General features: G+C 39.6%; 1 protein-coding gene across 1 annotated transcript in view; it reads left to right on the top strand.

Moving 5' to 3' along the window:
• The first annotated feature begins 306 nt into the window (after positions 1–306).
• Positions 307–16914, top strand: part of LOC123250407 (stonustoxin subunit beta-like) — a 19211-nt gene continuing 2603 nt past the window's right edge. Inside the window, exons 1-3 of the mRNA XM_044679464.1 lie at positions 307–380; positions 8611–8735; positions 9979–12015. Coding sequence (XP_044535399.1) covers positions 8642–8735; positions 9979–12015 — 2131 coding nt within the window. The 5' untranslated portion in view covers positions 307–380; positions 8611–8641. The remainder of the gene's footprint in view (positions 381–8610; positions 8736–9978; positions 12016–16914) is intronic.

The following is a 16914-nucleotide window of genomic DNA, read 5'->3' as shown; positions in this document are numbered from 1 at the left end:
CATAGGAGCCAGGACACCAGAGTTCAAATCCTGACTCTGGCATTTTCTCCCTGCGTGATCCTGGACAAGCCATTTAACTTTTCTGGACTTCAGTTTCTTTACTGGTGAAATGAAGAGGCTCAACCAAATTATCTGTAAGGTCCCGTTACCACTTTAAATCTCTTATCCTCTAACTATCAGATGCAGGAAGCTGGAAGGTTCACTCTCTTTTATTGAACAGAGAAATTTCTCTTGATATCTATCTGGATAAAACTGAAGAAGACAGCTGGGACAGGGTGAGAGTTGCTTTCAAAGAAGGTGGCTACGATGAAATCCATTCTTTAGGTCTTTCTTCCTCTCTCATTTTGAAGGGGCCTTGTTTCTCTGAAGATAAAGCAAAGGTAAGCTGGACTATTTTCTCCCTTAAGAACAAATATAGATTAAATAGATTATTAAATGATAAGCGTACAGAATGATATCTCCCAGAGGCAATGGAATCCAAAGTGGGGGTCACCAGTTGTTGGAAGAAAAGCATTGCATTTAATTGTAGAATTTTCAGAATGGAAAGGATCAATTGTAGAGTCAGAATGTGGGGTTTTCAGTTTGTTACCAGATCTGAGATTTCATGGGTATACCAAACTCCCCATGGGGGGGGGGGAGTTCCTGGGCTACTCCCATCAGAATTTCTCTGCAACAACACACCATCTCAGAGGGTCTCCAGGGGCACTGAGCAGTCCAGTGGGTTACCAAGAGTCACAGAGAAAACATGAACTTGAACCTAGGTCTTCCTGACTGCTAGACCAGCTCTCTTTCCGCTATGCCATTTTGCTTCTTCGGTTGTAGAGGTAGCTCAGAGCCCTCATGGAGAGGAGAATCTGAGTTTGATCCCATTTAAGACACTTGCTAGCTCTGAAATCCTTGGCAAGGCAATGAAACGCTGTCAGCCTCAGTTTACTATCTATTAAATGAAAATGGTAATAATAACATCTACCAACAGAAGTTTTGAGGACCAAATGAGATAATATAAACTGTTTTGTGAACCTTAAAGTACTCTATAAATGCTAGATATTCTGATTATTATTAGCTATGTAGGGAAAAGAGGAGCAAAAGAATTCTGGAACAGTTCGTAGCAGACATTGGGGAATTCTCTCCATCCATGAAGAAGAATGATATATTTTGGAAGATCCATCAGCAAAAGTCTGATTCCTGTGGGTCAAAGATAGTAAGCCAAAGTGAAAGCAAGAGATTTATTATCTTGCAAAAGAGACTGTGATAGCTGCAGATTTCATTTTTATAACTTTTTGGACCCTCTTAGAGTACATAGCCAATTAGCAGCATTCTATAGCAGTGTAGGAAAGAGAAGCATCACTTTTCACAGGAGAGAGAGGAGTAGACAAAGCAAGAATCATGTAAGGAAAAGAATGGAGCTTCTGGAGCAATATTTGCCATATACCCAACAAGGTCTGTTAGCAGAATGACAAGGTGTGTCCTGTTCCAGGGAAGGAGACAAGGGAATTTGACTAAATACTTTTATAATTGTGAAGACCATTTTGGACAAAACTTCATATAAACAGGGGTGAAATAAGCATTGGGATCAGTCTTGATGTGTCTCTCATCTAAGGACAACAAATAGTTATGGCAATGGAGGATAAGACTATCCACTTTACATAATTTGCTATTTTATTTCTCCTTACTTTCTACTATTAACTTTCCAGGAGGTTGGGGACAGTTCTACAGTTTTGTCCCATCAAATTGTTAAGAAAAAATTTCTGATTCTTCTTCCATCCACCCACTGTCCCAGACAATTTTTCCTAGAAATTCCTAGAAAACATCTGAAAAGCAAAGTTGTTTTTTCTTTAAAAAAAAAACTTTAAATTCGCTAGGAAATAAGTTCTGTAAGCTATATGATGCATTATTTGTATTACACAATAGTATATAATTGTACTGGGGGAACTACATAGCACAGTGGATAGAGCACCGGACCTGGAGTCAGGAAGACCTGAGTTATAATTCATCATCAAATACTTATTAGCTGTGTGACCTTAGGCAAATCACTTAATCTTGTTTGTCTCATTTTTCTCATCTGTAAAATGAGCTGGAGAAGGAAATGGTAAGCCCCTCCAGTATCTTTATCAAGAAAACTCCAAATGAGGTCATGAAGATTTGGATATGACTGAAATGGTTAAATAAAAAAAGGATTGACCCATAGTCAGGAAGACCTGAGATTTAAACCAGCCTAAGAGACCTTAGGTAGCCACTAAACTTCTGTCTTCCTCAGTACATCTGTTAAAGAGATAGCAACAACATCTATATCCCAGGGCTGTTGTGAGAATAAAATGAGATAATATTTGTAAAATGTCTTGGAGTTCTGTATAAATGCCTACTACCAGATTGCAGTGTATGTGGGAGAAGGTAAGATGATTGGAAAAGTAGAAAGTGGTCAGGGAATGAGGGGCTTTAAAGCTAAATGGAAGATTTTATATTTGACCTCAACTAAGGGACTTTGTCTTTGCCCCTAAATGTTAATGCTTTGCTGATCTCTAAATCTCCAGTCGAAGCAAGTACCAGGCCTCCTGACCTTCATTTCTGAGCTAATTTGGTTCTCTGTGCTAGAGAAATTAGTCTCTCTCCTTCCTCCCTTTCTCCTTCCCTCTCTTCCTTTCTTCCTTCCTTCCTTCTCCTTCCCTCCTTTGTTCCTTTCCTCCTTCCTTCCTTCATTCTTTCTTTCCTTTCTTTTTTCTCTCTTGTGGGAAGCCAATAAGAGAAACAGAGTCTCAAACAGATAAAAATCTGAGACTCCCCTTTTGACCCCTTTTATGATCCACACCTTTCCTTATTGAAAGCTTTAAGCTCCTAGCAAACCAACAGTTAAGAGGTTAACATTCTCTCCTTTGGTTGGAAATACAACTGTTTTTGTTTCAGGGGTGGTTTGAGACAGTCAGGGCCAAGGAATTCAGGGACTTCCTGACCCAGGAAAGTATTCTCAGACTTAGCTTGCTGATAATCACATAGCTGAAGGTCCAACCTAGATCTTATCTTCACCTTGAACCTTCTAAGCCTGTTGTATTGTCTATGTTAAAAATACAGCTCTGTGTAGTTGTGGGAAATTATCCTTGTGCTTTTGGGTGAAAGGGAGCTTGAATTTCTTATATAATAAACTTGTGACTCAATGGCACTTCGGAGAAACAGCTATGAGCTAACAGTCAAGATTGTCTCTCTTGTCCTGCTACTTCCTTATCAGTTAAGCTGTCCTTATCAGATTATCAGAAATGATAAATAGATTATGTGACTTTCTTTTTCTTCCTTCCTTCCTTCCTTCCTTCCTTTTTTCTTCCTTCCTTCCTTCTTCCTTCCCTCCCCTCCTTCCTTCCTTCTCTTCTTCTCTGTCTGTTTCTCCCCCTCCCTTCTCCCCTCTCTCCTTGCCATCTCTCTCTTTCTCCCCTCCCNCATCTTTCTTTCTTTCTTTCCTTTCTTCCTTTCTTTTTCTCTTTCTTTCTTTCTTTCTTTCCTTCCTTCCTTTTTTCTTTCTTTCTTTTGTTCTTTCTTTCTCTTTCTTTCTTTCTCTCTCTCTTTCCTTCTTTCTTTCTTTTCCACTTTTTCTTGGAACTTCCATCTAACATCCATATCTTCTTTTCCTTACCCAGTGCCAGCTACCTTGGCTTTAAGCAAAAATATTCATTTAGAAAAGAAAACATCAGTTCAGAAATAGCATACAAAAGTAAGGTAGATGAGCACATCAAAGCTTCGATGTAATACAATTTGGATGATATTAAAACATCTAAGCTAGTTTACCTGATTATTGTCTACATCTATTAGCATCCTCTCACCTAGTTTGGATCTCTAGTTCTCTCATTCAATGGTTTTTAACTTGGAAACTATGAATAACTGATTCCCTTTGTAATCATAAATATTTCATTATATGCATTTAAATACATTATTTTAGGAAGAGTCCAAAAGCTTCACCAGACTTAATACCTAAGGGTCCATGAAACAAAAAATGATTAATAAACTTTCAGATAGGCAGGAAAACAATTTGATAGGGTTCACTCTTTTGTTGCCCTTGTTATAAATAAAATTGACATAGATGGATATATTCAAAAGTATTAATAGTTTATTTAAAGGCATATTGGTAATTAAGAAGGTCACTTGCCTGTTAGGATCTAATTCAAATGCACACCATTACCTTCTGCCCTCCTGGCTCATTCATTCAAAAGAGAGCATCTCCCAATCACATTAGGAGTCTTATACCTCTGTCTACGTAATCACACCTCCTACGTAAGAGGAATCATGGGAAATGTAGTTCTCAAGTCCCCTAAGCATCCACAGGAAGTTTATATCATGGATCTTGTTATTAAGACCAAGGGTCCCAAATTTCCACTAATACATTTCCCCCTGAGATCCAGAGAAAAGACTGGTCTTCTCAATGGATCTTGTAAACATAACTAACTTTTACATTACAGAAATTTGGTGATAAAAGAAAAGAGGACAAAACAATGAACCAGTGATTGCTAGCCACATGCAGTCCCCTTTGGCATAAGAGTATACATTCAAAACAAAGGCATTCAACTCCCCATAGTTCAATCAACTGCACCCCAAAATTCATTTTGGATCTTCATGATCCAGTGAAGGCTCTTCAGGCATCTTCGTGGTGTCTTCTCCAAACAGGTTCATTGTCTAGATTCTGGGGAGATGGCAAATTTCTTATTCTGAAATCACAAAAGAATTTAAACTTTACATTATAGATTATAAAACATACATTCCCTTCTGAGGAGAATTATACATTCCCCCTGAAATTACTCTCAAAAGAGTTAAAATTTTACATTATAGATTATAATACAGACATTATGATTATAAAACTTATACTCCCCTGAGGAGAATCAATAACACATTCTCCCCTGAAGAGGGTACCCCCAGGTCAGCTAAGGATACATGGCTGAGTCACGGGGTTATATGAAATCAATTGGCAAAAGAAATAAAAAATATAAAATAAAAATAAAATCCAAATAAAAGAGAAGAAAAAAATTAACTTGTGAATGAAATGTAAAATGTCAAAGTCTTATGTACAAAAAAATGTAAGGAAAAATAAACTTGTCCTTGAATAAAGGCCCAATTAAAGTGATTTAAACAGTTTGCAATTACCCATTCAGGAGCCAGGACTACAGAAAATTGCCATTCTATATGTAAGAGAAATAACAGGACCAAATATGTGTGCAAAGGAAGTGTCTTTCCCTGGTCTAATTTGCCTGTACCTTCTCAGGGATGAGCCATAATGATAGCCAATCTTAGGTGCTAACTAGGAAATGAAGCTCTGGGGAAGTCTGGCCTCTAACATGTTAGAAAAACTGCAATCCTGAACATTAAACACTAATTTCAAGCCCTGCAGCATTGGCATAGAATTTCCTCAATCCATGGTCTGCATGACCTTTTGCTCCTTGGCACTTTGCAGATTCTCAGTCATTCTCCATGACCTTGTGGCTCTTTTGCTTCCTTCTCCTGGAATCAGACAGAGAGACATTAATCACAGTCCCATAATATTTACCAATAATTGGCAGATTATCATAGACTAAGGCTTTTTGGGTATGCATTAATATTATAGCAAATATCTATTTACATTAAACTTTTATTATTGTAAAATCAAAAAAGATTAACATTGATTATATGTACTTTCAGTACAAAATGAGAAAAAGGGAAACAGAGTCAATTACACTATTAAAAAATAAGAAGAAAAGCAATAAGAAAATTAAAAATTTAGGGAAAAATACAATGTTTTCAAGTATAAAAATGAGAAAGAAAAAGAAAACAAATTGTATTGCACTTACAAGGAAAAATCATAAAAGAATGTTTTTAAAAATCAAAAAATATATAGTTTAGAATTAGTGAAAGGTTTTTCACCCAAAAATGAGATCCATTTCCTGTTAAGCTTTTGCATGAACTGTGAGTGTAGATGGTTTTTATAAAATAGCAGATTCATAATGCACATTCAAATAAAGTATCATAATTTCTAATAGCACATTTAAAGACAATAGCAAACAAGCCCATTATTATAACCACTTGCTATGATGTTTAAAAATTGTATACCTGTCACAAATTCAACAGGTATAGTAAATCATTCTACCTTGGCTAAGATATTTTCTTAACAAACTCTATTACTGTTTCCATGGCAATAGTTGGGCAGAGCCTAAAAAATAAATCCGATTTTAAAAAAAAAAACTTCTGGGTCTAAATTATCCTCAGGAATTCTAGATCCTTCTGATAGAGCTAAAACATAGAGACTAAACATCAAGCATACAGGAGCTCTTCTGGCTTCCTGTGTAATATACAAAAGCTTGAGTAGGAAACCTCCATATGTTTCCTCTACCCCTTTAAGACAACATTCTTTATAATATGTATATACATATATAAAACCTTATCATTCATACATAAAGGTACTAGGCATCTAAAGTCAATTCTAAAGACCCTTTATAAAATTATAATTTAAATTCTCAAGTCATTAAAATCTACAAGGTTTTATAAGCAATATGTGACCTCTAGTTGAGATGACAGATCCAGTATACATAAGGCTTATGGGCTTTTTACAACTTAAAAAATGTTTAAGATGTTCGTAAATGGTACAGGTAACAGAATTAGATTGATACAGATAAACTTTTAAAAAATGGAAACCTTAAAAAAATCAGAAATATAACGAACAAATTACAAGCAATGCAGTCAAAAAACCTTTTTACCAATTCTAATAGATTTGTACACTATTTGGGAGTTACAATAAAACCATGAACAGAATTAATCTAGCAGCCAAAACTTCATTTGCTTAAATGATCTAGGGCAGGGGTCAGCAACGTATGGCTCTTGAGCCACATTTGGCTCTTTTGAGGGCCAGATATGGCTCTTTCTGCAGGAGCCATAAAGTCCATTTTTTTTCCAGGCACTGTTACAGGAGCGCGCTGTGAGCACTGTACGGCTCTCACGAAATTACATTTTAAAAAATGTGGCGTTTATGGCTCTCATGGCCAAAAAGGTTGCCGACCCCTGATCTAGGGTAATAGAAAAATCAATGTAAAATAACAAAATTAAATCACAAGACAACAATCAGCAAAATACAATAAGATACAGAGACTTATGCAGTCGGAGATTTTAAAATCCACCTTTGGTCCAATTCAAGTTCCTTCTAACTGAGCTCTGCACTGAGCACAATGTGGATAAGGGCATATAGTTCAAAGTCTTTGGCAGACCTAGTGTGGGAGGGTGAATTCCTCCCCTGAGTTTCAGGCAAGATAATTGCAAGGAATAGTTTGAAATAGGCCATGCGGCCCACGCTTGCCATTCTACTTCCTGTTTGAAGAGTAAAGGCTAGGGCCCATGTGGAAGCCAACTGGGGTAGGGGATAGAGAAAGCCGCAGGTTGGAGATCCCATGTGGAGGGCTTGTGGGGGAGGACTAGGTCAGGTTTTAGAAAAACCACGTGGAGGGCAGAGGTGGAGTAGAAGCTCCCTTCAGGTTAAAAGTCATTAATGTCTATGAGAAAACACCCTTGGGAAAGTCCCAGGGTGCATGAAATGAGAGAGAAGGGTTTTTGGTTTTTTTTTTATACTTCCCAAATCTTAAGCAGCTGCAGTTGGGGCAGTGGCAGCAGCAGCAGTCTCAGGAGTCATTGGTAGAGGCATCAGCAGCAGCAGGCAGGGCACTGGCATTCGGGGGATTGGGGGTCAGCGTTGGCAGGAACAGTTAGGGGTCAGCGCAGCAGGTATTCGGCATGGGAACAGCTTAGCGGGAGCCGGGATCAGCACTGGGAACCAGCCAGCACTGGCACTGGGGGAGGAAAGTCAGAAGCCAGAAACAGCTTCTTCCCAAGGGGAGTATCAGGCAGGCAGGGCCCAAACTGGCTGAAGCAGTTTCCAAGGTAATCGGGATGATAGGAAGGCAAAAACGAACTGTTGATATCAGTAAAAACATGGTGAGCAAGACCACTTTCCCCTTTCCTTGAAAAGTAGCCTCGTGGCTGGGGAGAACAACAACAAAACCCCAAACTCCAAAACAGCAATAGCAGGTCCATAGCTCTGGAGAGGATTCTAAATCCTCTCAGAGTCGTGTGTCTAGGTAGGTTATCAGAAAATTTGAGAATCTAATTTCCAAAGACCCTTCGTAAGGTCGCCAGACTGTTACAAATAAAATTGATATAGATGGATATATTCAAAAGTATTAATAGTTTATTTATAGACACATTGGTGATTAAGAAGGCCACATGCCTGCTAAGATCTAATTCAAATGCCCACCATTACCTTCTGCCCTCCTGGCTGCTTCATACGAAAGAGAGCATCTCCCAATCACATCAGGAGTCTTATACCTCTGTCTACGTAATCATACTTCCTACGTAAGAGGAATCATGGGAAATGTAGTTCTCAAGTCCCCTAAGTGTCCACAGGAAGTTTATATCATGGACCTTGACATTAAGACCAAGGATCCCAAATTTCCACTAACACACCTTCAAAGATTGATGTCATTCTACTCCATGACATACTCAATCTCCCTGAAGGGCTCTTGTTAATGAGAAATTGGAGGAGCCTGGAGTGAGGAAATAGGGAATTTCTCTGTGATAATAGCAAGCTAGGCTGACAACTTCTTTAATTTTCTTCCATAGGAAAATTCCAGAGAAAGAATATCCAGACACAATGGCCTTGGAGAGTACAATGCAGATACCAGCTCTTGGCCGTCCCTTATATCTGGGGACACTCTATGACTGCCGCACAGATACCTTTATCCCTGGTAATTATTCTCCTGAAGTCAAAACTTTACTCCAAATATCAAGGGAGGACAGTGTCAGAAAAGGGTTTTAGGGAGAGAGTGTTATGTATAAGGTCAGTTTTAAAGAAAGTGTGACAGAGTATAGCTGGCACCCTGTCCTTTCTCTCAGCCAGAAGCCAATTGTTAGCAATTCTTGGCCCAAGCAGAGGCTCCCCTCCAGTTGGTCAACACTCTTCCCTTTAACCTTGGAGGGAGGACAGAACAACAGAACCATAATAGGACAAAGGGATATGTATCACTGTGTCCAGTGCCACACTGGCTGGGCCTTGTGAGCTTCTTCTGGAAGGGTACTAGTGAGATTTCTTCACTGTGTCACCTCTCGGGTCATTTGTGGAAAACATACAGCTAGTAAAAGTCAAAACAGAACCCTGGTTTTTTTATATAATTGGGGCCTGGCCCCTCCCATCCCTTGTCAAGCAGATCTAGCCTACTGTGTCCCTAACCCTCTGCTCCTCTGAAGGGCACCTGAGATCCTACTACTTTTCATGCTCTAGAGCAAATTTCAAAGACTGTCTCCCCAGCTATCTCTGAGAAAACTGCTCTGCACACAGCTGCCCCCTGAACCCCTGCTAGACACTGTCCTCACTCTGGCTCACATCTTGCTTTCTCTCTAGGGCAAGCTGTGTGGTGAGCTACCTTTGGAATAAGAAGACTAATGTTCTGTTTTGACATTAACTAGCTTTATGTTTCCCACAAAGTTAACCATCATCTCCCCAAGTCTCAGTTCATTTGTTTATAAAATGGGGCTAATGACTTTAGCACTCATTAACCAATAGAACTGATGGGATGTAAGTGCTTTTGTAAACCTTGTGAAATATATACCAACACAGAAGTGCTTTTTTTTTTTAATACAGTCCCCAGGCTAAGAGGAAGAGGCTTCCCAACTTGTGGAAGTAGGAGCTTAGAGTAGAAAGGTATATGTTGGGGACGAGGGGTTATTCAAGGATTCAGAGTAGGGAAGGTCATTGTAAGGGCCCCTTATTTAGTCATGGGGGGCTCAGTGGAGCAAGAAAGTTGCAGTAGCCTAGAGTAGTTTTTTTTCCAGGTGAGGAGGTGGGATCTTCTCCACCTCTGAAATCTGTGCCTCTTGCCCAGCTTACCTTCTTCCCAGATGCTGCCTCCCTGATGGAAAGGACCCTCATAAATGAAGAGTGGTCCCTCCGCAATTTGCTACTTACTCCCTGATGTCTCTGTCCCATTCTAGGCATCACTTTGTGGGACAGGGAGACCCTCGAAAGCAATGTAAAAAGAGAAGAGCAAAACAAGACTGAATTTGATATTCTCACCTCTGACTCTATTGATGCAAAGACTAGTGCCATGGACATCCATGGAGAGCTGAAAGCAAGTATCCTCGGGGGGATGGTTGATATAGGAGGCTCTGCTAAATATTTACGTGACACCAAGACATCTGAACAGCTTGTCCGAATGACTCTCAAGTACAGTATGACCACACAGTATTGTCATTTGACAATGAACCACCTGGGATATCAGAATATCTCTTACCCTGATGTGTTTGACAAAGGGACAGCCACCCATGTGGTCACTGCAGTGCTTTATGGGGCCCAGGCTTTCTTTGTGTTTGATCAGAAAATTTCCACTAATGAAAAAGTCAAGGATATAGAAGGATCATTGAAGGCTGAAGTAGAGAAGATTCCCAAAGTAGCAATAAAATTAGGGGGAGAAATGAAAAAGGAGAATAATGTGAAAAAATCAAGTCAGGAATTCAAGTGTACCTTTTATGGGGATTTTGTTCTTGAAAACAATCCAGTGACTTATGAAGATGCAGTAAAAATCTGTTCCTCCTTTCCAAAGCTGCTTAAGGGCCATGGAGTGCCACTTCAAGTCTGGTTGTACCCTCTGGAGAAGCTGAGCTCCAAGGCTGCCAAGCTAGCTCGAGGGATCAGCATTAACTTGATATGTGATGCCCAGGACACTCTGGAGGAGTTATCTGAGTGTAACAAGAGGTGTAATGACATCTTGAATACACCAGAGCTCTTTGTTTTTTCTGCAACCCAGGAAAAAGTCAGACTCTTCCAAGAGCTAAATAAGCAGCACAGACATATTTTACAAAAGGAAATAGCCAAGGTGTTACCTCGGATCCGGATGGGCGAAGGAGAGGAAGATGAGCTAGTCAACACTTTAACTAGGGAAAGCCAGTCCCCATTCAGCTCTAGGAAGCTCTCAGTATTCCTACATCAAAAGCTCCGTGAGATAAAGGTGGTAAATTCCTACCTCGCCCTTCTGAAGGAGGTGAGAGTCATAGCTGACCAGAATGAGTTGGAGGATATGGTACTAGGTTCTCCCCACCAATTTGCCCTAGTATTTGCATTCACTTCTTTGCATGAGGAACCCTTCTTAGCAGATTGGAAACAGTGGATTGGGAATCCAGATTCATTCAGTCCCGAATGTGAGCAAAAGACATATTCCTCTTGGGTGGAGGACAAAGAGACAAGGAGAAAAGCGTTCCAATTGGCAGAATCCTTTTCCAAATTTGCCAAGACAAATCATTCCACTGTAAAGACTCAGTTCCTTGTGGCATCTGTCCCAGACCAGGAGAGCAAGGGGGTCTCCATTCACCTCTATGAAAGAGGACTGCAGATCAGCTCCAATTTTGAGCTACCAGTCAAACCTCCTGCTCCCCAGATTGGGAGAGTCACACATGATTGTATAGAGCTCACATTGACCTCAGCATCTAGAAACGATAAGAGGATCATTGGCTATCAGGTAGAGTACCAAGTTGTAGGAGAAGATGACTGGACCACCATCCCTGTGTCTGGAAAGCCAAAGGTATTCAAAGTGAGTGGGCTACAGCCTAGCACAGAGTACGTGTTCCAATTTGCTAAGGTGTGTGAAGTAGGATGTAGTGAAAGCAGTGATGTGAGCTATGCTGTGAGAACACTTCCTCCTACCAGCCCTCCTGGGAAGCCAGAAGCTGTTGTGGTAGGGCCACAGTCTGTAACCCTCCAATGGCAGGGTCCAAGTGTGGTTGGAGCAGGAGTCAAGATCAAGGAATATAAAATAGAGTATAGAGAGAAGACTGAGGCTGTGAGTGAGGAGGGGGAAGGTGAATGGTGTGAACACAGAACCAGAAATATGTACTGTGTCATTGATGGACTGACACCTCAGACTGTATACTGGTTCCAAGTTTCAGCTGTGTATGATGATGGCTGGACAAGTGAGAGCAGTGAGAAGAGTGATCCAGTGATGACCCTCTCTGCTACCGAAGAAGCTACAGATTCTGGTAAGGGGCACTTAGCAAATGGGGAATTGCATTAAATTTAGAAGAGTCATTCCCCAATTGATAAATAGTCAATGGATATGAATAGGCAGTTTCAGAGAAAGAAATTCAAGTTATCACTAGCCACATGAAAAAAATGTCCTCAATTACTAATGAGGTTGTCCAGTGGATAGAATGCCAGGTCTGCAGTCAGGAAGACCTGAGTTAAAATTTGGCCTCAGATACGTATTAGTTTTTCAACCCTAGGCAAGTGATTTAACTCTGCTTGCCTCAGTTCTTCAACTGTAAAATGAGCTGGAGAAGGAAATGGCAAACCACTCTAGTATCTTAGTCAAGAATCTCAAATGGGGTCACAATGAATGGAACACAACTGAAATGACTGAACAACAAGTAAAACTAATAATTAGGGACATGCAAATTAAAACAACTCAGAGTATAACCTCACACCCATCATCTCTTTCTCCATATTTCTCTGTTTCTATTGAGCTCACACCAGGGGATGTATTTACAGCCTCAGCCTAAATGACTGATTAAGCAGCCAAAATGTGTCAGAGGCAGTACTTGAACCCATTTCTTTCTGACTCCACATCTGGCTCTCTTTCCTCTATATCATACTCCTCAACACAATGATTTAGCAGACAAAAAAAAAAGTAATGTGATGTTCCATTAATAGAAGCATCATTCTCAGAACACTGAAAGGTAATCCTCTTTCTATGTCTTCTGCATCTGGAATACTATGTTCATTTCTAGGTACCATATTTTAAAAGGTGTGTAGGAAATCTAAAACAAATACACAGTATGGCAACCAGAGTTCTTCCAGGACTCTACACTTTCACATACCCCTCCCTCCTCATACATACATAATCAGTCACCAAGTCTTTGTTGGGTCTACCTCTATAAATCCGATTTCTCTTTCAATTTTTCCCTTTTCTCTATTCACATAACTACTATCCTAATTTAGACTTTTATTATCTTGAATATGCTTATAATATCATCTTTTATGTCTATATCTTGTGTCCATTTTCAGCTTATTTATGCCATACTGTGTGAGATGTTGATTTATATCTAGTTTCTGTCAGACTACTTTCCAGTTTTCCAACAGAATTATTGTTGAGTAATGAGTTCTCATCCCAATAGTTGGGATCTTTGAGTTTATTAAATACTAGATTACTAAACTCATTCATTTCTGTATATTGTGTGCCTAATATGCACCAATGATTCATTTCTCCATTTATTACCAGTACCAAATTACTTCGATGTTACTATTTTGTAGTGTAGTTTGAGATCTAGTATTCTTAGGCCTTCTTCTTCCTCAATTTTTTTCCTTGATTCCCTCAAAATTCTTGACCTTTTGTTTCTCTAGATGAATTGCTATTAATTTTTTGAGCTCTATGCAGTAATTATTTGATAGTTTGATTGATAAGACACTGAATAAGTATATTAATTTAAGGAGTATTGTCAAAATGTGTCAGGGGAGAACTAGATTCTATTGCTTCCTTTCACTCTTCCATCTTGTCTCCATCCCCATGTATTTTCTAATAGAACTTAAATAGGGTCACATAATAAAGCCTTTCCTAACTTGGGTTCTCTCATCAGTTGAATAGACAAAGGTACTTGACTTTTGCAAGGGAAGCTCAATCAGTGTTGAAATTTTATGACCTCAGAAAAGACTCCCTCTGCTCTTCACCAGGAAAAAAAAAAAACACTAAAAAAATCAACTTCCCTAATCTGAGTGCTACCATCTTAAAAAGTAAGCATTTAGAAATTCATTCCCTTTCAGCCTTATTCTCAATTACCCCAGGATTGGTTATGGACTTAGCCATATCAGTCATTTACACCTCAATGTTAACATTTTTATCAGACTCTTTCCCGAGTTTAATTATATGAGAGGGACCCTTCTCTTAGTAGAGATATCTCCACTCCTTGAAATTCATTTTCCCCTTCCTCTAGAGTAGTGTTGATGAACCTTTTAGAGATCACGTGCCCTAAAGCTGCCAGTAACTCCCCACATTACCCCAGACAGGGGAGGGAGGAAGTACTTACACTGAACTGCTGAACTGCTGAGCAGAGGAATGGGGCATTTGGAAAATGTCCTCAGGAGCTGTGGAGAGGGGGAGGGGAGCAGCCTCCTCTGGCACACAGGAGCATGTGTGCCATGAGTTCGCCAACACAGCTCTAGACTCTAGAATTGTAGAATGGTAGAGCGGGAAGGGCCTTAGATATTATTGAGCTCACTAAAGCCCAGACCTCTTAAATTATCATAATTTAAAGGCAATATTCTTTTTTATTATTCTATATAAGAAATTCTGATAAAAGCTATGTTTTACTTGACTTCAGAAAATAATAAATGTTTCGTGTAGGACCTCTCTCAGCCTTCTTACCCTCAGAAGGGTGTGTGGCCTTGGGCAAGTCACTTAGCTTGTCTACCTCAGTTTCCCCAACTACAAAATGGGTATAATAATAAAATGGATATAATAGCCCCTATCACTGAATACAAGGTTGTTTTCAGGATCAAATGAGACAATATTTGTGAAGTAATTAGCACAATGCCAGATACAAAGTAGGCACTTAAATGCTTCCTTCCTTCCTTCAGAATTCTCTCATTAAAAATTTACTATAGTTAAGACAGTAAATTAATACATGACTCATTCCCCATATACCTTTTCACATAAATCTTCTCTCTTACCCTATTAGATAACAAAACACTCAGAAATCTAAAGGAATAAGATTGAACACAAAATAGGAGATGTTAGTCATGAGTAGAAGTAATCCACTCTCAAGATGATTCACGGATGAGCTGCTGGTAAAACTAGTGTTTTTCTGAAATTTCATCAAGGGCATTTTGGGAACCTTCCTTAAAAGGAAGCTCTTTATAACCCCTCTAGGATCAAAAGTCCACTGCACAAGTACAAGGTATGGGAAGCTTGGTTGTACAATAGTCAATATGGACAAGACCCAGGAATTTCAGGAGATTATAACCTTCCTAAGTGGTAACTGATGAATGGATATTAACAATGATAATGGAGTTCTGCCCCCCATATCCACTGATTCAATTATCCATAGGTAACCACCAAAAAAATTAGAAAACTTGGAAAATTCCAGAAAATAAAAAATAAATGGTTCATGAGTTTTAAATGACCCACCAAGCAAATACAGGCTATTATTACATGGTGAAACCCCACCCCCCCAACCTAGGATATGACTCATCTCCCTTTGTCCCCATCCCCATGTTCCTATGTAGATCTTTCCTCCAGGCTTTCTCTAGTGTTCCTACTGATCTAATTCATGAGAGCATTATCACAGTGCCTTTGTTTAACAAAGTCTTTATGTACTGTAATAATGGCCCCAAAGTGTAAGAGGAATGGCAGTGTAGTCATGCCCCCCTATTCATTTGATTTGGTAATCCACTGATTCAGTTACCCACAATTAACAAGCAAGTGTTCCTTATATTTTTGGTTTCAGTCATCTATGGTAGGTCTTAGAAGGTATTCCCTGCAGATACAGGGACAACACCATAATAATAATACCTAGTATGCATATAGCATGTTAAGGTTTTCAAAGCATGTCACATGTTGTGTCATTTGATCCTTATAACCACACTAAGAGGTAGGTGCTATTTGATCCCCATTTTTTTTTCAGATGAGTAAATAGCCTGAGAAAAGTTAAGAGGCTTGTCCTCAGAGTTAATAAATGTTTAAGACAGATTGGAATTTAGTTCTTCCTAAATCCAAGCCCAGGATTCTATCCACATTTACACCTAGCAAGCAAGAGTCATTGTAAACTGTATTCAAAGAGGACTAGTGCCTATAAGGAAGGAAGGAGATCAAAGGCCCATTTGGCACTTTCCAACTGAGACCACATCAGGAGAGTCTAATTCTGGTCACTTCTTAGGAAAGGCATTTATTTCCTGGTACATATAGAGAGAAAGATGAATAGGAGGGGGAGAACTAGATTTGGGTTGGGATCAGTGTTGTGCCAGGAAATGTTTGGCTCCCCCAAATACAAAACATATTTTTAAATTTTATTCCGCATTATTAACATTTTTCCATCACTTTTTAAAGTCTAGACCAGGGGTCAGCAACCTTTTTGACCGTGAGAGCCATAAACACCACATTTTTTAAAATGTAATTTAGTGAGAGCTGTACAGTGCTCACAGTGCGCTCCTGTCACAGCGCCTGAAAAAAAAAATGACTTTATGGCTCCTGCAGAAAGAGCCATACATTGCCAACCCCTGGTCTGGACTCTCCAACAAAATGATAAATCAAGCCCTGATTTGTAGCTTTGAATTATCTCTGAAATGTAAATGATCAAACCCAAAATGTCATAATCAGCTCTTGGGAGTCGGTAGGAGCTGACTCTGTTACATCCCTGTCTGGGAACAGGGTTGAAAGTAAAATGGGGAATAGTCCAACTCTTAGGTATAGGTAGATCAACTGGGGGATGAGAACCCTACCCTTATGTCCCCATCATGTTGGTTGTAAGAGGAGAAAGAAGTCAGGAAGGAGGATGAGAAAGGAAGCTTGAGGCTCTGGGACTGTATGAAGCGTTGGGAAAGAAACTTGTTCCTCTTCTCATTGTTGGTGGCCTTGGGCAAGGTCCTATTCCCCTGGTGCCAGGTAGGCTTCTTGATTCACATTGCTTTTGGGATGGTTCACTATGAAGTAGGGCATAATAACAGCAGAATTAGGCAGAAGAGGGGATAGTTGTTTTAGGGGTTTTTGCAAACAGAAAGTACTGAAGTAAAAAAAAAATATTGATCAGATGTGCTGATTTTTTTTTCTTTAAAAATATTAGGGGCAGCTGGGTAGCTCAGTGGAGTGAGAGTCAGGCCTAGAGACAGGAGGTCCTAGGTTCAAACCCGGCCTCAGCCACTTCCCAGCTGTGTGACCCTGGGCAAGTCAC

This window comes from Gracilinanus agilis, chromosome 5 (genome assembly GCF_016433145.1).
Source record: "Gracilinanus agilis isolate LMUSP501 chromosome 5, AgileGrace, whole genome shotgun sequence".
NCBI lineage: Eukaryota > Metazoa > Chordata > Mammalia > Didelphimorphia > Didelphidae > Gracilinanus > Gracilinanus agilis.
This window is presented reverse-complemented; position numbering and strand designations above follow the sequence as displayed.